We start from the raw sequence: 25,769 nt of genomic DNA, 5'->3' as shown, positions 1-25,769 counted from the left end.
CATGGACAGCCATTGACTTTCAATACCACCTTGCACACTCTTGCCTGCATCTAGCTGATATAGAGTGTAATCATTAGTCCAAGAGTTGCACACAAGAGTTTCTATTGGACAAATTCATGTATGTTTATCCCCATTTTGTTCCATTTGCTTCCATTTAAGAAACATTTTTCAACAGAATCGGTGGAATGAATACACCTCTGATCACGCGTTAACACAGTTAACTGACACAACATGTCAGTTCATACTGAAATAGCTCTGGTAGGTTGGAGGACGTCCTCTGGAAGTTGTCATAATTACTGTGTAAATCTATGGAAGGGAGTGAGAACCATGAGCCTCTTAGGTTTTGTATTGAAGTCAATGACCCAGAAGAGGATGGAAGCTAGCTGTCCTCCAGCTACACAATTATTTGGTGACGTGACAGGTCGAGAGAGGTTTAGTATAGGTTTAGCTAAAAATGAGAACATTTTAAATGTTTAGCCATTTAAAAAAAAAAAATTTCACTGAGGATGGTCCTCCCCTTCCTCCTCTGAGGAGCCTCCACTTAGCAGTACTGTGTGTCTAAGACAACTTTCCTCTCGGGGACATTAAAGTTCTTCATATTCTATCCAATACTAAGAGAAATTACACCACTTGTATGAATGCTATGTCAAGAATGTGTATTTATTTACAATGTATCAATATGGCTCACAGTAATTACTTAAATGTATTATGCAAATGTTCCTTTCCTCTTAGTCGTTAAACATTAGCTAGATAGGAGAATCTTTCTCTATTTTAATGCAAGGTTGCATTAGGTATACTACCGTGCATTTAATACTTTGTGGCCCATTTTGATATCAATATACTAACAGTACAGTATGTCAGGAATAAGTGGCAGTCTGTTACATGCTGTTGAACAAATTGTTGAACTCTGGGAAGACTCTTTTTCTTGGCAGATGTAGATTGTGGGCAGCTTGTAAACACAATAAGTGGTTTTGCACCCCCAAAAAATTGAATCTTCTCCCGAATGTGGGGATTAAAAATGAATCAAAAAGACGAAACCCCAAATGAGTCAGATTTCCGTTGGTGGGTTTCAACTCCTCCAACCGAGGAGCTGTTAGTGATTCATTCCCATTGATATTCACTGTGAACCGATTTATGAGGTTTTTGTTCAATTCAACCTGGTCTCAGGGCATTTCATATTATTCTGTATGTAAATCCAAGACCCTCCATTTAGTATGATATGTTATGTTTTGTATGGTATGTATTAATTTGTGGATGTCCATCACACATTTTGATATGTTACGAATTACAAGTCGTATGAAACATTGTATATAAACTCAGCAAAAAAAGAAACGTCCTCTCACTGTTAACTGCGTTTATTTTCAGCAAACTTAACGTGTAAATATTTGTAGGAACATAACAAGATTCAACAGCTGAGACATAAACTGAACATGTTCCACAGACATGTGACTAACAGAAATTAAATCATGTGTCCTGAACAAAGGGGGGAGGGGGGTATCTGGTGTAGCCACCAGCTGCATTAAGTATTGCAGTGCATCTCCTCCTCATGGACTACACCAGATTTGCCAGTTCTTGCTGTGAGTTGTTACCCCACTCTTGGCATTGTCCCTAGCCCTCACCCTCCGATCCAACAGGTCCCAGACGTGCTCAATGGGATTGAGATCCGGGCTCTTCACTGGCCATGTCAGAACACTGACATTCCTGTATTGCAGGAAATCACTCACAGAACGAGCAGTATGGCTGGTGGCATTGTCATGCTGGAGGGTCAAGTCAGGAAGGATGGGCCTGCAGGAAGGGTACCACATGAGGGAGGAGGATGTCTTCCCTGTAACACACAGAGTCGAGATTGCCTGCAATGACATTCGATGATAAACGCGATTCCGACCATCACCCCTGGTGAGACAAAAACGCGACTCGTCAGTGAAGAGCACTTTTTGCCAGTGCTGTCTGGTCCAGCGACAGTGGTTTGTGTCCATAAGTGACGTTGTTGCCGGTGATGTCTAGTGAGAACCTGCCTTACAACAGGCCTACAAGCCCTCAGTCCAGCCTCTCTCAGCCTATTGCGGACAGTCTGAGCACTGATGGAGGGACTGTGCATTCCTGGTGTAACTCGGGCAGTTGTTGTTGCCATCCTGTACCTATCCCGCAGGTGTGATGTTTGGATGTACCAATCCTGTGCAGGTGTTGTTACATGTAGTCTGCCACTGTGAGGATGATCAGCTGTCCATCCTGTCTCCCTGTAGCGCGTCTCACAGTACGGTCCTAGCAATTTTTTGCCCTGGCCACATCTGCAGTCCTCATGCCTCCTTGCATCATGCCTAAGGCACGTTCACGCAGATGAACAGGGACCCTGGGTATCTTTCTTTTGGTGTTTTTCAGAGTCAGTAGAAAGGCCTCTTTAGTGTCCTAAGTTTTCATAACTGTGACCTTATTAATTGTCTACCGTCTGTAAGCTGTTAGTGTCTTAACGACCATTCCACAGGTGCATGTTCATTAATTGTTTATGATTCATTGAACATAAGCATATGAAACCATGTTTAAACACTATGCAATGAAGCTCTGTAAAGTTATTTCAATTTTTACGAATATTGTTTGAAAAACAGGGTCCTGAAAAAGGGACATGAGTTTACAAAAGTATGTGGAAACCCCTTGAAATTAGTGGATTTGGCTATTTCAGCCACACTCGTTGCTGACAGGTGTATAAAATTGAGCACTCAGCCATGCAATCTCCATAGACAAACATTGGCAGAAGAATGGCCTCACGGAAGAGTGATGGCACCGTCATATGCTGCCACCTTTCCAACAAGTCAGTTCGTCAAATGTATGCCCTGCTAGAGCTGCCCCGGTCAACTGTAAGTGCTGCTATTGTGAGGTGGAAACGTCAAGGAGCCGCGAAGTGGTAAGCCACACAAAGTTACAGAATGTATCGCCTGTCCTCGGTTGCAACACTCATTACAGAGTTCCAAACTGCCTCTGGAAGCAACGTCAGCACAATAACTTTTCGTTGGGAGCTTCATGAAATGGGTTTCCACACACAAGCCTAAGATCACCATGCGCAATGACACGCGTCGTCTGGAGTGGTGTAAAGCTCGCCGCCATTGGACTCTGGAGCAGTGGAAATGTGCTCTCTGGAGTGATGAATCTCGCTTCACCATCTATTAGTCCGACGGACGAATCTGGGTTTGGCAGATGCCAGGATAATGCTTACCTTCCTCAATGCATATTGCCAACTGTAAAGTTTGGTTGAGGAGGAATAAAGTTCTGGGGCTGTGTTTCATGGTTTGGGCTAGGCCACTTAGTTCCAGTGAAGGGAATCTTAACACTACAGCATACAGTGACATTCTAGACAATTGTGTGCTTCCTACTTTGGGGCAACAGTTTGGGGAAGGCCCTTTCCTGTTTCAACATGACAATGCCCCCGTGCACAAAGCGAGGTCCATACAGAAATGGTTTGTCGAGATCGGTGTGGAAGAACTTGACTGGCCTACACAGAGCCCTGACCTTACCCCCATTGAGCACCTTTGGGACGAATTCGAATGCCAACTGCGAACCAGACCTAATCACCCAAGATCAGTGCCCGACCTCACTAATGCCCTTGTGGCTGAATGGATCCCGGTGCCCACAGCAATGTTCCAACATCTAGTGGAAACCATTGCCAGAAGAGTGGAGGTTGTTATAGTAGCAACGGCGGATCAACTCCATAATAATGCCCATTATTTTTCCTCTGACACTGACTGGTATAGAGGTCCTGGATGGCAGGAAGCTTGGCCCCAGTGATGTACTGGGCCGTTCGCACTACCCTCTGTAGTGCCTTGCGGTCGAAGGCCGAGCAGCTGCCATAACAGGCAGTGATGCAACCAGCATGTAATCCATGCTTTCGATGGTGCAGCTGTAGAACCTTTTGAGGATCTGAGGACCCATGACAAATCTTTTCAGTCTCCTGAGGGGGAATAGGTTTTGTCGTGCCCTCTTCCCGACTGTCTTGGTGTGCTTGGACCATGTTAGTTTGTTGTTGATGTGGACACCAAGGAACTTTGAAGCTCTCGTCCTGCTCCACTACAGCCCCATCGATGAGAATGGTGGCGTGCTCGGTCCTCTATTTCCTGTAGTCCACAATCATCTCTTTTGTTTTGATCCCTTTGAGGGAGAGGTTGTTGTCCTGGCACCACATGGCCAGGTCTCTGGCCTTCTCCCTGTAGGCGGTTTCATCGTTGTCGGTGATCAGGCCTACCACTTTTGTGTCATTGGCAAATTTATTAATGGTGTTGGAGTTGTGCCTGGCCGTGCAGTGATGAGTGAACAGGGAGTACAGGAGGGGATAGAGCACGAACCCCTGAGGGGCCCCTGCGTTGAGGATCAGCGTGCCGGATGTGTTGTTACCTACCCTTCCCACCTGAGCGCGGCCCGTCAGGAAGTCCAGGATCCAGTTGCAGAGGGAGGTGTTTAGTCTCAGGGTCTGTAGCTTATTGATGAGCTTTGACAGCACTGTGGTATTGAACGCTGAGATGTAGTCATTGAATAAAATTTTCACATAGGTGTTCCTTTTGTCCAGGTGGGAAAGGGCAGTGTGGAGTTCAATTGAGATTGTATCATCTGTGGATCTGTTGGGGGGACATGCAAATTGGAGTGGGTCTAGGGTTTCAAATCAAATCAAATCGCATTTGTCACATACACATGGTTAGCAGATATTAATGCGAGTGTAGTGAAATGCTTGTGCTTCTAGTTCCGACAATGCAGTAATAACCAACATGTATCTAACAATTTCACAACAACTGCCTTATACACACAAGTGTAAATGGATGAAGAATATATACATAAAGATACATGAATGAGTGATGGTACAGAACGGCATAGGCAAGATGCTGAAGACGGTATCGAGTACAGTATATACATATGAGATGAGTAATGTAGGGTATGTAAAACATAAAAGTGGCATTGTTTAACCTGTTGCGTCGAGCCATCCCGGATCCGGGATCGTGAATACAGCCTCAAGCTCATTACCATAACGCAACGTTAACTATTCATGAAAATCGCAAAAGAAATGAAATGAATATGCTAGCTCTCAAGCGTAGCCTTTTGTTAACAACACTGTCATCTCAGATTTTCAAAATATGCTTCTCAACCATTGCAAAATAAGCATTTGTGTAACAGCTAGCGCACCTAGTGTAGCATTTAGCATTAGCATTAGCAGGCAACATTTTCACAAAAAACAGAAAATCATTCAAATAAAATCATTACCTTTGAAGAACTTCAGATGTTTTCAATGAGGAGACTCTCAGTTAGATAGCAAATGCTCAGTTTTTCCTGAAAGATGATTTGTTTAGGAGAAATCGCTCCGTTTGGTGCGTCACGTTTAGCTACGAAAAAAACCTGTATCCAGGAGTGTAATTATCCCCGCAGCTCATTAGCATAACACAGCGTTAACTATTCATGAAAATCGCAAATGAAATGAAATTAATATGCTAGCTCTCAAGCTTAGCCTTTTGTTAACAACACTGTCATCTCAGATTTTCAAAATATGCTTCTCAACCATTGCAAAATAAGCATTTGTGTAACAGCTAGCGCGGCTAGCATAGCATTTAGCGTTAGCATCAGCAGACAACATTTTCACAAAAAACTGAAAATCATTCAAATAAAATCATTACCTTTGAAGAACTTCAGATGTTTTCAATTGAGGAGACTCTCAGTTAGATAGCAAAGGCTCCGTTTTTCCTGAAAGATGATTTGTTTAGGAGAAATTGCTCCGTTTGGTGCGTCACGTTTGGCTACCAAAAAAAATTCAGTCTTCAAAACGCCGAACTTTTTTCCAAATTAACTCCATAATATCGACTGAAACATGGCAAACGTTGTTTAGAACCAATCCTCAAGGTGTTTTTCACATATCTCTTCGATGATATATCGTTCGTGGAAGTATACTTTCCCCTCTGAATCCCAGGAGAAAATGCCTGGAGGACACCGGGCGGACCCGTGGTAAATGTAGTCTCTTATGGCCAATCTTCCAATGATATGCCTACAAATACGTCACAATGCTGCAGACACCTTGGACAAACGGCACAAAGCTTAAGCTCGTTCATGGCACATTCACAGCCATATAAGGAGACAATGGAAAACAGAGCCTCAGAAATTCTGCTGATTTCCTGTTTGAGGTTTCATCTTGGTTTCGCCTGTAGCATGAGTTCTGTGGCACTCACAGATAATATCTTTGCAGTTTTGGAAACCTTAGAGTGTTTTCTTTCCAAAGCTGCCAATTATATGCATAGTCGAGCATCTTGCCGTGACAAAATATTGCGCTTAAAACGGGCACGTTTTTTATCCATAAACTAAAAGAGCGCCCCCTATATCCAAGAAGTTAAAGTGACTAGTGATACATGTATTACATAAAGATGGCAAGATGCAGTAGATGGCATAGAGTACAGTATATACATATGAGATGAGTAATGTAGGGTATGTAAACATTATATTAAGTGGCATTGTTTAAAGTGGCTAGTGGTACATGTTTCTGGTATAATGGTATTGATGTGAGCTATGACTAGCCTTTCAAGGAACTTCATGGCTACAGACGTGAGTGCTACGGGTTGGTAGTCATTTAGGGTTGGTAGTCATTTAGGCTGGTTACCTTAGTGTTCTTGGGCACAGGGACTATGGTGGGGAGAGGTTGAAAATGTCAGTGAAGACACTTTCCAGTTGGTCAGCGCATGCTCACAGTACACGCCTTGGTAATCAGTCTGCGGCCTTGTGAATGTTGACATGTTTAAAGGTCTTACATACATTGGCTGCGCAGAGCGTGATCACACAGTCTTCCGGAACAGCTGGTGCTCTCAAGCATTTTTCTGCTTCCTGCTTTAATGTTTGCTTGTAAGCAGGAATCAGGAGGATAGAATTATGGTCAGATTTGCCAAATGGAGGGCGAGGGACAGCTTTGTATGCATCTCTGTGTGTGGAGTAAAGGTGGTCCAGAGTTTTTTTTCCCCCTCTGGTTGCACATTTAACATGCTGATAGAAATTTGGTCAAACGGATTTAAGTGTCCCTGCATTAAAGTCCCCTGCTACTAGGAGCACCACCTCTGGGTGAGCGTGTTCTTGTTTGCTTATGGTGGAATACAACTCATTCAATGCGGTCTTAGTGCCAGCCTTAGTCTGTGGTGGTATGTAAACAGCTATGAAAAATACCTCAGGTGAGCAATAGCTCAAGACTTCCTTAGATATCATGCACCAGCTGTTATTTAGAAAAATACATAGTTTGTCGCCCCTTATCTTAACCATACGCCCCTGTTCTATCCTGCTGGTACAGCGTATAAAGATTGCACGTTTACTAGCAGAATGGAATGAAGTGGGGGTTTATTCGATCGCCTACAAATTCTCAGAAGGCTTCACGCAAATCACGGGGATCTGGGCCTGTTCCCGGGAGAGCAGTATATCATTCTCATCGGGCTCGTCAGACTCGTCAAAGGAAAAAAAGGTTTCTGCCAGTTTGTGGTGAGTAATCGCAGTCCTGAAGTCCAGAAGTTATTTTCGGTCATAAGAGACGGTAGCGGCAACATTATGTACAAAATAAGTAAAAAAAGAAGTATTAACAATGCAAAGAAACGAACAAAAAACAATTGGTTGGGGACACGTAAAACGTCACACTTCTTCTCCGGCGCCATCTTAATATGCCTTCTAAACACAATCATGTCTGAGTGTTGGAGTGTGCCCCTGACTATCCATACATTTTTAAAACAAGAAAATGATGCCCCCTGCTTTGCATAATAGAAGGAATTTGAAATGATTTATACCTTTATGTTTGATACTTAAGTATATTTTAGCAATTACATTTACTTTTGATACTTAAGTATAACCCAATACTTTGACTTTTACTCAAGGAATATTTTACTGGGTGACTTTTACTTTTACTTGAGTAACTTTCTATTAAGGTATCTACTTTTACTTAGTATGGCAATTTGGTACTTTTTCCACCACTTCTCTGAGACCATGTTGTTCAATTATGTAGTTAAAGTTTCCAATGCAGCCATCCATTTGAACCTGAGGAGCTGAGTTCATCCTCGCTGCGGATACTGTTCGCATCGAGGAGCATGTGTGTGTGTGTTTGTTTGTTTTCTGTCAATGAGCCTGAGGTTTCTGTGTGTATCCATTTCTCTCGTCTTGGTTTCTCTACATGTTTGTGCATCCAGTGATCAACATCAGCATCTTTGAGTGTTTGTTTGTGTGTTTGGCCCATGACTGGTATGGCGGTTGACTTCTTATCCCTCTCCCTCTCTCTTCTCCCTCCAGATGGAAAGCTCTACTCCGCAACAGTAACAGATTTCCTAGCGATTGATGCTGTCATTTATCGTAGCCTTGGAGATAGCCCAACTTTGCGCACTGTCAAACATGACTCCAAGTGTCTCAAAGGTGAGGAGAGCCATCGGATATATAGACCTGAGGGTTGAAAGAGGTGATAACATGGACAATGAATGACGGGTTGGAAAACAAATCAGAGCTAGAGTGAAAGGGAGGTGATTTGAGAGATGATTTGCTATTGCAACACACTTTATTTGATGCTGTCACTCTCACAACCAGTCCCATAGCAGTTATGTACTCAGGAAATTGGCTGCCCCTTGGGAACGAAAAAAACATGACCAGGTTGTCAAAACTGAATGGGGAGAACCCTCATTCCCCCCAACATGTAAATAGCCCCCTAATAGAGATGATGGATTGAGCTACTCCCTGTGCTGTACCTGGGCTGTGCCTCACTGCACACTGTGATTGATACTTTAGGTATTGGGTGTAAAATGGGGTGTCTGATCTGTTTTGTGATGATATGCCTTCTTTTTTTCCCAGAGCCGTATTTTGTACAGGCAGTTAACTACGGTGATTTCATCTACTTCTTCTATCGAGAAATTGCCATGGAGTACAACACAATGGGAAAGGTAAGCTGATTGGGGTTGTCTGTCCCTTTTCTTCTGCTCGAATCAGGGCTACTTCCTGCTGGACAGGAGAGAAAGGGAGCGCTTTGGGAAGTAAACAGGAAGTGGGTGTATCAAGTATCTGGAAGGGCGTTCAGCAAGACCAAAATGGTCAACCTTTTTTGATACAGAAAAACATTTGCAGGATGTAGGCCTAAAAATTGTTGAAAAACAAAACCGTCTGGAAAGTCATTTTGAAGTCTAAATATATTCTCTGACTTGCATGTCCGTGCTACTGTTTGACCTGTTGCTCACTCGTGCTGTTTCCTCAAAGCGTTTCGAAGTTTTTCTCCGAAATGAGACAGACAGGAAAAGAGAGGAAAGGAAAATTACTTTATTCTTCATTCAAGGTTTTAAACCAGAGGGATATGAAAGATGTTTGGATTATTTCTTTCATTTCAGTTTGCATGGAGAAGGTTTAATTGGGTACCTACAAGGAAATTATATAATTATATAAACGTTATATATTTTTGATTAAATGGGGGCGGGGGGGGTGTATTCACCCAATTTCGACTGACATATTGTACTGCACATGAATACCAAGTGAAATTCTCTGGTAATTTTGAAAGGGATATCAATATAACGAAGCATGTGGAGTAGAGCGCAAAGTGGTTTGGTTGATAATTTGTGGTAGAGGAATGGTACTTTTTGATTGCTGAACTGGAGTTTCTTTTGACAATCTGAAATGTAAGAAGTTCCACAGTCATTAATAATGTGTGCTATTGTATATGTATGCATGATTCATATTTACAAGACCATGGCTCTGGTCTAAGAGATTTGCCTAGTTATGGAGAGCAAATAGTAATAAGCTGTACCTTCTGTGAGTGAGCTGGTTGGGGAATAAGGAGAACAGCCAGACAACAGGTGTGTGGTGTAAATGTCAGCAAAACATAGGAGTTGATTATTGACTTCAGGAACCAGAGGAAGGAACATATCCCGATCCACATCAACGGGACTGCAGTGGAGTGAGTCAGCAGTTTTAAGGTCCTCGGTGTGGACACCGAGGACATGTCATGGACCACTCTGGTCAAGAGGGCGCAACAGCGTCTCTACTTCCTAAGGCGGCTGAAGAAATTAAGCATGCCACCCCGGGTCCTCTCTAAATACTACTGCTGCACCATCAACAGCGTCCTGACCAGTTGCATCACGGCCTGGTACGTGACCACAAGGCCCTTACTGTAACCGTGCTCCCACCTATCCAAACAGTTCCTGAGGAAGGCCCGCAGGATCATCAAGGACCCCACACACCCCAGCCACGAGCTGTTCACTCCCTTGCCATCCCTTACCATGAGGTCTGATACCAACAGGCTCAGAGACAGTTTCTATCTACAAGCCATCAGACTTCTGGACACTTGAACTGGACTGACCACCTGCTCTGATTCTCCATTCCATAGCACACGTGCCCTCACTGCACAATTTAAAACTTGCCCCCAATCCCCCCTTCCCCAAAACACGTATAAATGTTGGACTATAAATTGTCCCTTCCTGTATTATGCTTATGCAAAAAAAAAAATTATATTCTACTGAGCCATTTACTTTATGTTAATTTTCTTACCTTTTATTATTTCTTGATCATGTCTCATTGTTGACAGGAAACTGCAAGTAAGCATTTTGTTGGACGGTGTATCCCGTGCCTAAGACTACTAAAACTTCAAACTTCAAACTGGGTGTGTCTGAAATATCCACTGAGTGTGTGTGCGTTGTGCAGGTGGTGTTCCCCCGTGTGGCCAGGGTGTGTAAGAACGACCGGGGCGGCTCCCAGAGAGTTCTGGAGAAACAGTGGACGTCCTTCCTCAAGACCCGTCTCAACTGCTCCATCCCAGGAGACTCCCACTTCTACTTCAACATTCTGCAGGCCGTCACCGACGTCATCCACATCAACGGACGCGACGTTGTCATGGCAACCTTCTCCACACCTTACAACAGGTACGAGGGCCGGCAGACACACAGACGGAAATCAATTTCCCAGGCCACCCCAGCGCGTAATTCACTGTCACAATAGTTGTGTGCCCTTTGGTCAGGTGCGTAATGTCATTCCTGCGTTATTCATATTGAGAATGTAGAATCATTTAAGTGTGGGTTTTTTATCTAAATTGAAATTACAAATGAGCAGTAGAGCTGCTACATATTGCAATTCCCATTTTATGGTGGTTTTTAGGCAATAAGACAATTGCTTGTGACAATGCAATTGAGCATGGTTTAATGGGCATTAAAAGTCAATGAAGCGGCTTGGAATTTCTATAAGCGAATTTGATCCGGGCATGAATCGCAGTTAGCGAGCGAAATGAGAGGGAACAGATTTTGACTAGGATTTATTAGCCATTCATTTAACCAAGTTCCTTGGCAGCATGGCTTGCCTCTCGCTCTGTACATAGCCAACGCTGGCTGATTACTAAGATGTACAGCCTTGGCCACGAGGTTAACAGAAAAACAGCTCTGTAACCGTCACAATCCTGTCCTTGTACATGCTGTCTCTTAATGCCAAGGCAGCTGAAATGCCCATAAGAAATGACTGGGAAATAGTGATTCAGAGCTATGCTATGCACAGTTTGCACAGAGTGGTCCTAACAATCGGACTGAGGATTTTTTTTGTTTTTTGGGGGGGTGGGATGTTTATACAGCATTCCTGGGTCGGCCGTCTGCGCCTATGACATGGCTGAGGTGGCCAATGCGTTCATGGGACGTTTCAAAGAGCAGAAGTCCCCTGATTCCACCTGGACACCTGTTCCTGAGGATAAAGTTCCAAAACCAAGGTATGCCCCCCCCATCTCCCACACACAAACAAAGCCACACCCGCAGCATGAAAGACGCTCGATATCAGCAAACAAAGCATGAGATCATATTCCAGATGGCTGCCTACTTCTACAAATGCACCAGCTTGATAAATCTCCATCTCTGCGTTCCTAATTACCCAGCAAAGAGCAGCTCTTTTCCTCTAAAAACCGAGATCTGTGGAGGGGGATCGTAAGTGGTGTATATCCCCATATGGCTGATGATGTGGAGAGCAACAGGATACCACCCCTGGTGATTAGCATAAAATGATGTGTTTGTGTAAAACAAGGTCAGGTGTTAATGAGATCGGAAATCCACGTCTCGTTTATTCAATTTCATTTCTGTCAACGTTATCAGCAGACAAACAGAAGGGAGTTTTCACAATGTTGCCCAGTTTTTTTTTAAACTGTCTCCTCTGCAGCAGCAGACATGCCATGTGTCATCGTCTCCCCGACTGATCTGCCTCTGGTGCTCTCTTTATGTACTGTAGACCTTATTGCATTCTGCAGCGTCTACCATGGAAAAGAGATTGAATTCAGTGTGGATAACCTGGTGGAATCTTTGGCCTGGGTGTCGCGTAGTACAGTAAAACCCTTTTTTTTATGGCTGTCGAGAGGTGAGATGTCTTTGAGCGGATCTCCTATCAAAGGCAGCTTCACTTTTACAGGGCCCCTCTCCTCTGCTCCTCTGCCCTTATAAAGAGATCAAATGGCCACTCTCGGACTCTCACCTGTTTGATTCCCTGCTGCTTTCATCCACTTCAGGCCCGGGTGCTGTGCTGGCACGCCGTCCTTAGAGAAGTACAAGGTGTCCAACGAGTTCCCTGACGACACCCTGAACTTCATCAAGCAGCACCCTCTCATGGATGAAGCTGTGCCCTCTATCGCCAACAGGCCCTGGTTTCTCAAGACCATGGTGCGGTGAGTATAGCATCACTAGCTAGGATGGTACGCTAGCTAGCTTGCTAGGTAGGTCTGGGTTGTGGGTGGAGTTCATCAACGTCATGCGTGCATTATGCATTACTATTTGTAATAACCGGTGGAATCTTTACATAAATACATCGCTGTAACATTTGCGATTTAAACGGCAGGGCACATAGCAAAGTGTTATGTTACATGCAATGTTAGCAGTTAAAAGCATTATACAAGTCTAAAGCAGTCACTTTTATGAGGGCATATGGTGGAGAGGCGGTTTTAGTATCTATATCACAGCCTCTGTGTGTAGTATGACTCTGACACAGGAAGTCAACTGCAAACTGACTCTGTAATAGGACTTTATCTCATCTATTCCCCAAAGGGACATCTATGAATTCAAGCTTTTGTTACAAATTGGAGTGGACTATCAAATCCTATCAACTATGAAAACCTATTCCGTTCCCTGATGTACAGTAGGTTCCAGCACCTAGCCAGTCACAATCTGTAGATTGTCCCTCTTATGATTTCCCATTATGGGACAAAATCATGGGCATAGTTCTTGAGGTTGTTGTTATTCTTAATAGGACAGAACCATATAATACTTGATGTTATTGTTTATGGTACAAAAGCATGGGTATAGTGAACACAGACATTCAATGTAATTTCAAACCAAACAGTCTGAGTGGGAGAGAAGGCCTCTTCTCATTAATTTGATTGTGATGTGCGCATTTACTCCGGTAAATGTAAAATCATCTTGTGCTCTCATTCCAGCGTTCAGGCATTGTTTTATATCTTCCAGTGTTCAGGCATCTGTTTTATATCTTGTGACCCTTTGTAAAGAAGAGATGTCTTTAAACAGCCAGATGGAGAGGATGTGGAGTCCTTAAATTACTGAATAATGTCTTTAATCATTTCCATCTCACTGAATGAATAGCTATGAAAATGTATTTGCATATGGATCTGCAAATTATACATCCTTGTGATAACACTAGGAGCTCCATGGTCGAAATGTAATTGGATATTTTTCTAGATAACACTCAGTGGAGTTCAGCCCCAAAAATTAAATCAGGAAATTCATAAATGTGGTGTTATTCACGGTACTTCATATCCCTTCCAGATACCGGCTCACCCGGATCTCCGTGGACAACGCTGCGGGACCCTATCGGAATCACACTGTCGTTTTCCTGGGCTCGGAGAAGGGGATCATTCTGAAATTCCTGGCCAAGATGAACAGCGGTTTGCTGAATGACAGTCTCTTTCTGGAGGAGCTCAACGTGTATAACCCGGAGAAGTGTGTATTCCATTAGCCAGCCATGCTAACTAAACCAGCAGCACTACCCCAGCCCACCACATGGCTACTCTATCATTTAAAGCGTTTCATCAGGTTACACTGCACTGACCACAGCTCTTAAATTAAAGAGCCGGCCCTGGAGCTTCAGTAACGGGTGCTCAGACCGCAAGGCTTTACTCTTACAAATGCAGGATGATTAAAGAAAACTGTGAGAGGGACTGTGTTAGTCTTTAAAGCCAGACTGAGATCTCTCCTTAATATATTATGAAGGGGCTTTTGAAATATTTGGAATGGAAGTAAATGAGGGAAAAATATGCCTGGGCCTTGCCAATGCAAATATTTACTTGACAGGCCTGATGATGGGGTAGAGTTAGTGAGCGGGGATGAGAGGCAGGGCTTTCAAGGTGACGGCGTTTGTTATCCAACATCATAGCGTCACGTGACATGGGTGGGTCTGGAATAAAGTATGAGCCCCCTCTTTCCCTCTCCCCCTGTCTTCGTAGCATGGGCAGAGCAGTCTCTAGCCCGCAACCATCTGGTCTGAGTGGATAGCGCTGACTTGCTGGGTTGGATCAGGATCTGGGTTTGCCCACCGCTCATTACATAGTGTAGATGGACTATAAGCTCTAATTGAGGGCTCTAATGCAGGGCTGGAGGTAAATCCCTCCTCTGGGGTAGATGGATGCTCTGCACAGGGGGATTAGCGTGGGGCTCTCTTATACCCCACAGACAAAGATGCTGGGTGGGGCTTTGAGCTCCTATCAACAAAGACTGGAGCTGTTTTAAGTGCTCTGTTAGTGTTGACAACTCATGCCATTCATCTGTCTGTCTGTCTCTCTCTCTGCCTTGTCGCTAACTCTAACTCCTCATCCAGGTGCAGCATCGATGGTGTGGACGACAAACGTATCGTCAGCATGCAGATCGACAACCAGGGCCACTCTCTGTTTGTGGCCTTCACCTCCTGTGTGGTCAAGGTGCCGCTCTCTCGCTGTGAGAGGCATGGCAAATGCAAGAAGTAGGTTCAGAAATAAAACCTTGCATCCATAACATCCTCTTAGATTCAGGGCTTTTGTAATGCATTTGTAATGTCATAACTAATCAGTCATCAGGAAAGTAAAAGAAAGGCTGTTAAGATACACACTGTGATGACAGCTGTGTGTGTCTGTGGTGTGTTTCCTCCAGATCATGTATTGCCTCCAGGGATCCCTACTGCGGCTGGGTGTCTGAAGGAGCATGCAGACAGGTGGTGCTCGACCCAAAGTATGTTCCTGCTCATTCCACTATCATATACAGTAGTCATAATACGATCTGTGCCATGTGTTGACTGGTGACCTCAATGACTTCACTCTATCTATACAGTTGCAGTTTCTATGATTAGTCACATTTTTTGTGGTGCTCTATATTTTCTTCTAGCTGAAATGGCCATTGGAAAGGCTGATGGAAGGAAAGGGATATTTGCTCTGGCGCTGAGGCTGGGACTGGGACTGGATCATGGGTTTGCGAGGAGGGGGTTGATGGTCACCATAATTTGTAGCTATGTTTATGACACAGAACGAGATGCATTTTGAACAAACAGCATGTGAGGTTTCTGTGGGTGGAAACCAATTTTACAGATGAAGTCATAATAAAGGAACAGCTTTTGATGTTAAATGAATTTAATCCCAGCCAATTGATTGGTCTCGCATGCTACATTACGATATCCTATTATAATTTCTAAAGCCCGGGCCTCTCGACTGTTCTGATTGAGTTTCCACTTTGGAAATTGAGTAGACAGAGGCATTATGAGGTTAGATGACCTCACTTTTTACTGTACAATATTTCGAAGTGAGTGAGTGGGGATTCGAGAGCTATTATCTGTTGGTTTTGTGGCAAGCTATTGATAGCATTTGGACGGACACGTCCCAGTGTTTAACAAAAGGCCTTAATACAAACAGGCCCTGGAGAGACTCAGTTTGTTTCTCTCTCTCTCTCTCTCTCTCTCTCTCTCTCTCTCTCTCTCTCTCTCTCTCTCTCTCTCTCTCTCTCTCTCTCTCTCTCTCTCTCTCTCTCTCTCTCTCTCTCTCTCTCTCTCTCTCTCTCTCTCTCTCTCTCTCTCTCTCACCACCCTCTCTCTTACCCCCCCCCTCTCTCTTACCCCCCCTCTCTCTTACCCCCCCCTCTCTCTTACCCCCCCCTCTCTCTTACCCCCCCCCCCTCTCTCTCTATCTTTTTCCCTCTCCACAACCATCTGGACTTGGGGATGATTTTCCAGCTTTTTCATGTCAAGATGCCTCTTTTAATGTCTGAAAACAGATTGGTCCCTCGTCACCTGCATGGAAGCCCCTGACCAGCTTGCATATGATGTGGTTCTGCTGTTGACTATTCCTCCCCATGCTAACACCTGTACTATAGTATAACAACAGGTTCCCACTTGCACCTCCCCCTTACGTATTTCCTGAGAAAGCCAATGCTAGATAAATCGAGATCAGATTAAAAACTATGCAGAATTTGTGTGGAAAGGTTTTAAGGTTTTGTTCATGCAACTGTGCGTCTGGTTCGTGACTATGTGTCTATGATAGGCAAATCAGATTAGCAGATTAGGAGATACCAAGAGATGGATTTTGTTGTGCATTTCAAAATTATTTGATTAAGATCCTTCTTCTGGTTTGAAGCCCTGTAGACTGGCCTGTGTAGAGCATGATCCACGTTCTGATTGTGAGCAGTGATTTACGGAGTGTGGGCTGTCATCCGTGACTGTAATCTCTCTGACAGTTGGCTGCTCTGTTTCACTGCATGGTTGGTGGTCCTTCAGGAAAGTCTGCTCTGAGCTGAGCATGGCTGGGAGAAAATGGCATCTCTTTCACTAGAGCTTCCGCTGCCCTAGTGTCCACCTTCCTTTCTCCTCATTGGCCTGGCCGCTGGTCCCGATGTGTGTGATTAGATGATTGGACCATAGACCTATATCGATAGTGATGGTATACAGTAGGGTTGTCCTCCTGGCTGATTGTGCCTGTGCTCATCCTGTGTGAGTCCAGATCTGTCCAGGCCTGTGCTCAGTATTTCACCATGATGTCTCTGTTAATTATGCAGATCGGCCTTCGAGCAGGACGTGGAGCATGGCAACACAGATGGACTGGGAGACTGCCAAAGTAAGCAGGCCTCTTCCCTCTGTTGATCTGGGCTCAATGTGTCTCTGTCCTACAGGATAGGGACAGGTCTTTCACCCCACCACAAACAGCAGAAAATACACACATCACACACACACGCACACACACACACACACACACACACACACACACACACACACACACACACACACACACACACACACACACACACACACACACACACACACACACACACACACACACAGCTCCATGCCTAGTTAAATAAAGGTTAAATAAAATAAAAATACATCACTAAAGAGGCTTACACAACAATTGTTTGTATAGACTAGAGTAGAGCACATAGCTCTGTGTTAGTTTCTGGTTAATAGCAATTAATTACAAGAAAACAAGAAAACAAGCACTTCACAATCCTTTAACCAGAGAAGCACTATAGATCACAATGGATAATAATGCCTATCTTCAGTTACGATATTCTTTAAAGAGACGAATAAAAAGATATTGAATGATCATGCCAATGTATCATTCATCTTGCAGGTTTAGCTTTTGCTCTTTGAAAACATTGACACATCTTTCCTTTGACTTTTTAGATACGTTTGTGGCCCTCAACGGTAAGTAACCACACTAAATTAACAAGATGATACCTACCCTCAACCTTATTTATTTTCAGCTCTTCACTTCTATCAATTCTTTGCTCTCACCCCGAAATTAAGCCCTGCCCACTATTTCACAGGTGACTAAACGAACTGAGAATTGAATTCATTCCTTTTCTTTCTGTAGATGTTCAGTCCAGTCCTCATGGTCATGAAAGGGCTCGCCATGGTCAGTTTACTTTTGTTTTCCCCCAGTCTGTTTTAACGTGTAGTACTGTAGCTTCTAGCGCCCTCCCTAAATTCACTCCCTAGTGTTCAGAGTCCAGACCTTCTCTCCCCTCCACCCTCCTCCTGCCCTGGCCTGCTCTACTGTGAAAGATCCCTAGACTGCAATGCAATAGTATTGATTTGTCCTGACCTTTTTTTCCCTAATTGGATGGATCTTGTTGTTAATAGAAAAGGCCTCCGAGGTTCACTGTGGTTGACTAGACTCATCAGGGCACATGGAAAAGATGGAGGGTTGTTGACAAAGGCTAACATAAGAAGCGGTAACATTTTTCATACAAACCCACAGCCGTGCTGCACAATACCACTAGTTTAGGCTACAGCATGAATACACACGCAGACAGACTGCACAATTAAATTCCACACTTACACGATCGAGTGTGTTTATGCTTGATTCTTGCTGCTGGTTGATTGAAACCATTTACCCCCCAGGCTTATGAAGAAAAATGATAAACAGTCTTGGTTAGCCTGCAGTGATGTCACAGTCTTCCATTGCACCTCACACATCACACTTGAGCTGTACAAGATTCACACTCCCATAAGGAATGACAAGAATAGCAATTTTTTTGAAGTCATTCCAGAAATACCCCTCCACACTCCTTCTTTTCAACCCCATGTGTTTCTCCCCCATTTCCCCCATTTCTTCCTGTCAGATCTCGGGTCAAATACAAATTGTTTGCTATTTCAATGCAGCTCAACAGTAGTGTGTTTATTCACCCCAAGGTCTGGCTGTGTTTTTGAGGCAGACAAACCCAAGCATTTCAGGTTCCGACACAGACTGTTGATATAATATTTAAATGTAACTGCAAATGCCCCCCCAGACAAGCCACTGCCTCTAATTAATTTATAAAAAAGGTATCTGCACAAGTCGGCAGTTTAGGATTTTCTTTTCCAAGGAGCTGATCCTCCGACTCCGTATGTGTGTCATCTGCCTGAATTGCACTTCCCCATGCCGTGGAAAATGAATTATAAAATAGTCCTGTCACGCTAATCTCTTAGCCCACGGTGCATTGTTAAATAAATCATTTTAATGATTGCCACGCGGAGGCTGCGGGGCTGTTGTGCATGGAAGACCAACAGCAACAATCCCGGCCCCCTACCACTGCTGACCCTCCCCCACCAGCCTCTCTATCCTCAACCACCACTCGTGAGAAAGCGTGTTAAAATGGTTTACTGTGAGCTGGCCTGATTAACATACGAGCTGTTGATTACAGTATGGCCGCTCACCGCCTGGGAGTAGCCTCAAATTATTGCTCTAAACAGGAGCGACGTGGGGATGGTAATGTGATAATGTGATTTATATGGTTTTATTGTCAGAGGCGCCACCAAAATATACAGACTGGAACTTAAGGCGGAGGTGGAACGAATATTGATGTTGATACAACATAGAAAAATAACGGAGTATGGTAGGGTCTAATTTTAGTCCTGTTTAAACTGTGGCCAGCGATAGGCCAGCAGTGCAGGGTTTCATTAAGGAGTGTAATCCGAAGGGTAATTTAGGTTAGAGGACATTAATATCTTACCCCTCGTGATTAATTTGGTCTTGAAGTTGGGCTTTTTACAAAGCGCTCTACTAAATATAGCTGATAGATTGACATTGAAACGTAACGGGTAGAGGAGAGCCTGGGACGTGAAGAGAAGGGAGGATTGTTAGGGAGGGATAGGGCTTTTTCTTGCTCTTCATATCAAAGGTATGCTTCCCTGAGGTGATTGTGTGAGAGGTGGTTCAGTTCTTGCCAGCGGCAGCATGACATGTGAGTGAGGAAAGGAAAGGTTCTCCTCTCCTCAGAGACTCTCTATCTCTCCCTTCCTGCAAGGCCACAGCTCCCTGGAGATACAGAGTCCAGTAATCAGTTGTCCAGGGTCGCCTCACTAGGCAGGCACACTGTCTTGTAGCTTCGCACAGCCCATCTGCTCCTCGAGTGTGTGTGGGTGTGTGTGCGTATGCACATCTGTGTGAGAGAGAGTGTGAGGAGAGTTTAACATGTGTTGTGCCCGGCAGACCATCCCACCCTCCCATTCCCCACCACGGCCCATCCCCCTGCAGGAGGACCACTGGGTCGGGGCGGCATGGTGGAGCAGGCGGACACCCCCATGCCCTCAGATAACAGGGACCCCTATATGGCAGTACCCTCTCAGACCCAGCAGGATGCCAATGGTAAGCCTTGGAATAGAAAAGTCAATTTCTCCTGTGGCAGGGATGAGATTTACTGTGTCTGCTTCCAGCTGACTAGCCCAGAACTGAAACAGTGTCAGGAGAGAACAAATTGCCTCACCCCGGAGAGAGAGATTTATTAAACAAAGACTCTAATGTCCCTGAGGAGATGTAATATACAGACCATTACGCTTCAGGATAAAAAGGAAGATTTCACTGTATTTATTTCCACAAGAAGATGGCCCCAGTTTTATCTTGTGCAGGGACATGACATTGAATGCCCTTTTTTTGCTGTCTTAACATCCCAGCTGGCTCAAGGTCACTTTAAACCCAGACACATAAAGATGCCTGGAGAAAACACAGCCATGATTACACTGGCATGATCAATGTCATGTACCGTAATAGAGCAGGAAAACCATTAGAAGTTCCATTACCTGAGTCATCTTATTAGATGAGTGGTTACCATGAGTAGATATTGATAATCAATAAGGATGATTAGAGGTGACCGGTGGCCTCATAAATATCCACAAAACACACACACACCAATGAGGAGTACAGCTAGAGGACTGTGTGTGTTAGGGCGAGGTCATCAGGGAGGAGGAGTCTATCTCTCTCTCTCTTTGGTATGTGGCAGTGTGTGAGGTCTCTGGGGTTGTACTGTAGGGATGTGTCACAATTCTCCACCCTTCTCCTGAAGTGAGCACTTCCCATCACAAATGTGAAAGCATTGGTGAAAATATTGACTGGAGGGAGTTTCCCCCATTATCATTGTCACCATCCATGATGGAAATTGTGAGAAAAGACTGGAAGGGTGGAGAATGGTGATGCAGTCTAGATGAAGCTCAGTGAGCTAGCTGTCTCTCTCCTGTCGCTTTCCTCTCTGGAAGCTGGAGGCAGACACCTGTATAGGCAGACCAGACAGACACAATGGTGGCAGAGAATACGGCATGCTTAAACAGCATCACCGTGGTGTTGCTACCCCCGTTGCTGTTACCTGGGTCCTGGCTGGCCCCGTCCATCATGGCAACCGAGTTAACAGCAACAAGGGCTCACATTCAAACTCAAGCTTCTCACAGTATTTTTCTCTATTTTCTTTTCAACGTCACTTTTGCTGCTTGTCTCTCTGTATTATGAGTTCAGTTTCAGCTCTAGCTGCTCTTTTTTTGCTATGAAAGTGAGCTCTGATGATATTGTCTGTTTTGGTTCTGTGACTGTTTTCATGGCTTGGTTTTTAAACTCTGGCTTGACTATTTATGTTCTTGCTAGGATTACTTTGATGTATTAAGCTCCATTTTGCCTTCATGCAGCTTAAACCATCGCTGCATGGCAATTGAGCACCCCTTTCAACAGTACTCATCTCCTTATCCCTCTTTCCTATGTGCAGGTGCACTTCTCTTCTCATTCCTAGCTCCAGGTGCCAAATGTACTGTGAAAACAGTGCTGAGTGCCAATCTAACACATTAAGGTTATAGGGTATGACAGCCACTGTCTCAAAGCATAACCATAGAGTCATCAAACCTCCATCTTAGCCAAATGAACATGAATACTGTACATACAGTACAGGGAAATCTGAATTCTTCATCACTAGATGTTTTGAACAAATGTAGTTGCATTGACATGAATTAAACAAATTAAACTATAAATATTGCAGATGTATAACTCCCCAAATTCTGAGCCCCCAGATTAATCCTTGCTTGCAATTAAAATGATATAAAATTCCAACTTTCTATTTTGAAGCTCACTCATTTGTGGGATCTGTTAATGAATATTACAGTACCAATATGTATTCGGGCAACACATTGGAATGATTAGAATGGTAAAATAATGAGTATCCGCACTGTGGATATTTAATAGTTCACCCTCTGCCAGAAAAGAGCACCAATGTTGCTTGGTTTGCTGTCCCAGTACATTTGAGCACCGTTGTGTCTGGGCTCATCTATCCGTGTGATATCCCACCTCTCTCTCCTGTGACCCTCCCTCCCCCTCTACCTCCCCCCGCACCACCATCTGCTACCATTGTGAACAGTCTCCCTTCCACAGGACCTTTCATCTGTCGAGATGGAATGTTCCAAGGCTGTACCTTATGTAGTGCAAATGTATTACTAACCATATTTATAGAGCATCCTACCCTCTACCAACTGAAGTCATATCTATCTATCTATCTATCTATCTATCTATCTATCTATCTATCTATCTATCTATCTATCTATCTATCTATCCCCTGCCCTGCCCTGCCCTGCCCTGCCCTGCCCTGCCCTGCCCTGCCCTGCCCTGCCCTGCCCTGCCCTGCCCTGCCCTGCCCTGTCTGAGGCAATGAGTCCCGTCCTCCCCCTCTCTCCCTCCGACCTGTGGCCATTTCTGTGTCTCTCCAATTTATGGGTTCATTACAAAAGCTATTCAGACAGGGCGAGGGGGAAGGTGGGAAGGGGAGGGAGGGAGGGAGGGAGGGAGGGAGGGAGGGAGGGAGGGAGGGAGGGAGGGAGGGAGGGAGGGAGGGAGGGAGGGAGGGAGGGAGGGAGGGAGGGAGGGAGGGAGGGAGGGAGGGAGGGAGGGAGGGAGGGAGGGAGGGAGGGAGGGAGGGGGAATTCTCTCCCGTCGCTCTGTGGCCTTGGTCGTCTGTTGCACAGTCACTGTTCTAATCCCTCCATGGAAACATATTTTGTGTTGCATTGTTTAACCCCATGAAGTTACACAGGAACATCATTGGATATGTTTAGACAGGCAGCCCAATTCTGATGTTTTTTCACTACCTTCAGTGTTGGCAATTTACACTTGGAATAGACAGACAGTTAGCAAGTTGCATCTAGATCGGTTATTTTCAGCTTCAGTTGACTGGCACCTGTGTACCAAGGAGAGTGGCATGATAGGGGCACAACCTTGGATTGGTGCCAATTACTGTGCCAAAATGTAATTTCAGTTTGAACACTCACCATTATCAGGCTGGAAAGTCTACTAGGTACTTCTGAATAAAGGTAATAATAGAAATTAGGTCCTCACTGCTCAGCGATTTAATTTACTGTATGTAATGTCTAAATAACAGAATTACTCAGGAAGCCTCTGATTGTATATACTGCAATGTAATATTTAGGTGAACTGGGAGAAACAATGGTATGCCGTCTCCTATTGAGTCTATATACAGTAAGAGTCAAAGTTTGGACACACCTACTTATTCAAGGGTTTTTCTATATTTTACTATTTTCTACATGTTAGAATAATAGTGAAGATATCAAAACTATGAAATAACATACTGAATCATGTAGTAACCAAAAAAGCGTTAAATAAATCAAAATATATTTGAGATTTGAGATTTTTCAAAGTAGCCACCCTTTGCCTTGATGACAGCTTTGCAAATTCTTGGCATTCTCTCAACCAGCTTCATCAGGTAGTCACCTGGAATGCATTTCAATTAGCAGGTGTGCCCTGTTAAAAGTTCATTTGTGGGCCTCCCGGGTGGTGCAGTGGTCTAGGGCACTGCATCGCAGCACAGGCTCTGTCGCAGCCGGCCACGACCGGGAGGTCCGTGGGGTGACGCACAATTGGCCTAGCGTCATCTGGGTTTAGGGAGGGTTGGAGGAGGGGGAGTGATGGTGTGGGGGTGCTTTTCTGGTGATGCAGTCTGTGATTTATTTAGAATTCAAGGCACACTTAACCAGCATGGCTACCACAGCATTCAGCAGTGATACACCATCCCATCTGGTTTGCACTTAGTGGGACTCTCATTTGTTTTTCATCGGGACAATGACCCAACACACCGCCAGGCTGTGTAAGGGCTATTTGATCAATAAGGAGAGTGATGGAGTGCTGCATCAGATGACCTGGCCTCCACAATCACATGACAACCCAATTGAGATGGTTTGGGATGAGTTTGACTGCAGAGTGAAGGAAAGCAGCCAACAAGTGCTCAGCATATGTGGGAACTCCTTCAAGACTGTTGGAAATGCATTCCAGGTGAAGCTGTTTGAGAGAAGAGTGTGCAAAGATTTCATCAAGGCAAAGGGTGTCTACTTTGAAGAATCTAAAATCTAAAATATATTTTGATTTGTTTAACACGTTTTTGGTTACTACATGATTCCATATGTGTTATTTCATGGTTTTGATGTTTTCACTATTATTCTACAATGTAGAAAATAATAAAAATCAAGAAAATCCCTTGAATGTTTCATGATAGTCGTAATGATGAGACCAAGGTGCAGCGTGAATAGAGTTCCACATATTTTGAATGAACTGAAACTCACCAAAACAAAACAAACGACCGACCGACCGAAACGTGATGCTACTGGTGTGCACACAGGCACCTAACTGGAGACAAGATCCCACACCAGAAAGTGGGAAAAAGGGCTGCCTAAATATGATCCCCAATCAGAGACAATGATTGGGAACTATATCAGGCCAACATAGACATACAAAAACCCTAGACATACAAAAACCCAGATTACCCACCCTAGTCACACCCTGACCTAACCAAAATATATAGAAAACAGAGATATCTAAGGTCAGGGCGTGACAGAATGAGTTGGTGTGTCCAAACTTTTGACTGGTACTATATGTTTCATTTCTTTAGACTTCTCAGAAATATTGGTTGCAGAAGTCTGAAAAAATAATCTGACCTGTTACTTTTACATTTGCGCACTTTCGCCTTTTATGTCAAGCTTCAAGCCACGGGTTTCCTTTCTCCCAATTAGCTTGCATTATGTTGCCCCGCTAGGTTGTCCTTTTCCTTTGCGTCAGAGACCACACACAGTAGAGTGCAGCCTCTTTGTCTTTTTCTTAGGTGGTCTTACATTTAAACCCAAGTCTCTCTCTTTAAATTATTCACTGTAAATTGCACTGCAATTAAATTAATGAATAATTTCCGCATCATAAGTTTGATCTGAATAGATCTTCACATGCTTAGCTTGAGCACAATGTTCTTGATCATAAATCGGTGGTCTTTCAGTTGTAATTGTTTGACAAATTTAGTCGTTATAGGTGCATATGTGCATGTAGCCATGACTCCAAGGCTGATGTGAAAAGATCTGATGTGATTGGTCAAAAGACCAATTAGTTGGAAAAAATAAATGCAGCCAACAGAGAAGGATATATGCCCATTCAACTAGAGCACATGTGTCAAACTCAAGGCCCATTCAATACGGCCCGCGAGGGGTTAAAAAAAATTATAATTGGGACAAAAAACAAATGGAAACTGAAGAAATTTGATTGGACTTACATCTCTTCGCTCTTTCTAGGTTGCTAAGAATCCCGAAACAAAAGCTGGATAGTCAGGGAGCATCGATTATCTTTTTTTTTTATAGATTACTATTGTTTTGCTAATTTTGACATCAAAGAAATGTAAAGAATTTTCAGTGCGGCCCTCCGGACCTCTGTGAAGACCGAATACTGCTCACGGGCAAAATGAGTTTGACACCCCTGAACTAGAGAGATAGCCTTTCCGAGCCTCCGACTAAAGAGTTACATATACATATATTGTGTAGCTTAGCAGAGAGAATATATAAATACAGTCATATTTGACTGTATATAGGTGTACAGTAATTGTGTATGAATTCAGTGAAGTATCCAATATGCCCATAACAACTCCTTTCATGAATCGGTTTATGGTCAAGTGTTCCCTCTTACATTGGCTCTTGGTGGACAAAGCATGTCTTCAGGGTATGCTTGGATGTCGAAAGGGTTGGTATACCAGAAGGCCAGCATCCTGGAGTCGCCTCTTCAC

The 25,769-nt window shown here is 44.0% G+C and overlaps 1 protein-coding gene across 6 annotated transcripts in view; it reads left to right on the top strand.

Moving 5' to 3' along the window:
* The window catches only part of LOC109895597 (semaphorin-6A), a 92,573-nt gene that overhangs the window by 55,796 nt on the left and 11,008 nt on the right, over positions 1–25,769 (top strand). For 2 of the 6 annotated variants that reach the window (XM_020489430.2, XM_031830450.1), the window contains exons 8-19: positions 8,272–8,391; positions 8,821–8,909; positions 10,654–10,871; positions 11,567–11,698; positions 12,482–12,637; positions 13,749–13,922; positions 14,797–14,937; positions 15,105–15,182; positions 16,992–17,050; positions 17,617–17,637; positions 17,807–17,848; positions 19,907–20,062. In XM_020489430.2, the coding sequence (XP_020345019.1) occupies positions 8,272–8,391; positions 8,821–8,909; positions 10,654–10,871; positions 11,567–11,698; positions 12,482–12,637; positions 13,749–13,922; positions 14,797–14,937; positions 15,105–15,182; positions 16,992–17,050; positions 17,617–17,637; positions 17,807–17,848; positions 19,907–20,062 (1,386 nt within the window). The remainder of the gene's footprint in view (positions 1–8,271; positions 8,392–8,820; positions 8,910–10,653; positions 10,872–11,566; positions 11,699–12,481; positions 12,638–13,748; positions 13,923–14,796; positions 14,938–15,104; positions 15,183–16,991; positions 17,051–17,616; positions 17,638–17,806; positions 17,849–19,906; positions 20,063–25,769) is intronic. The other 4 variants (XM_031830452.1, XM_031830451.1, XM_031830453.1 and 1 more) reach the window with 2 other exon arrangements.

Source organism: Oncorhynchus kisutch, linkage group LG8 (genome assembly GCF_002021735.2).
Source record: "Oncorhynchus kisutch isolate 150728-3 linkage group LG8, Okis_V2, whole genome shotgun sequence".
Taxonomy (NCBI): domain Eukaryota; kingdom Metazoa; phylum Chordata; class Actinopteri; order Salmoniformes; family Salmonidae; genus Oncorhynchus; species Oncorhynchus kisutch.
This window is presented reverse-complemented; position numbering and strand designations above follow the sequence as displayed.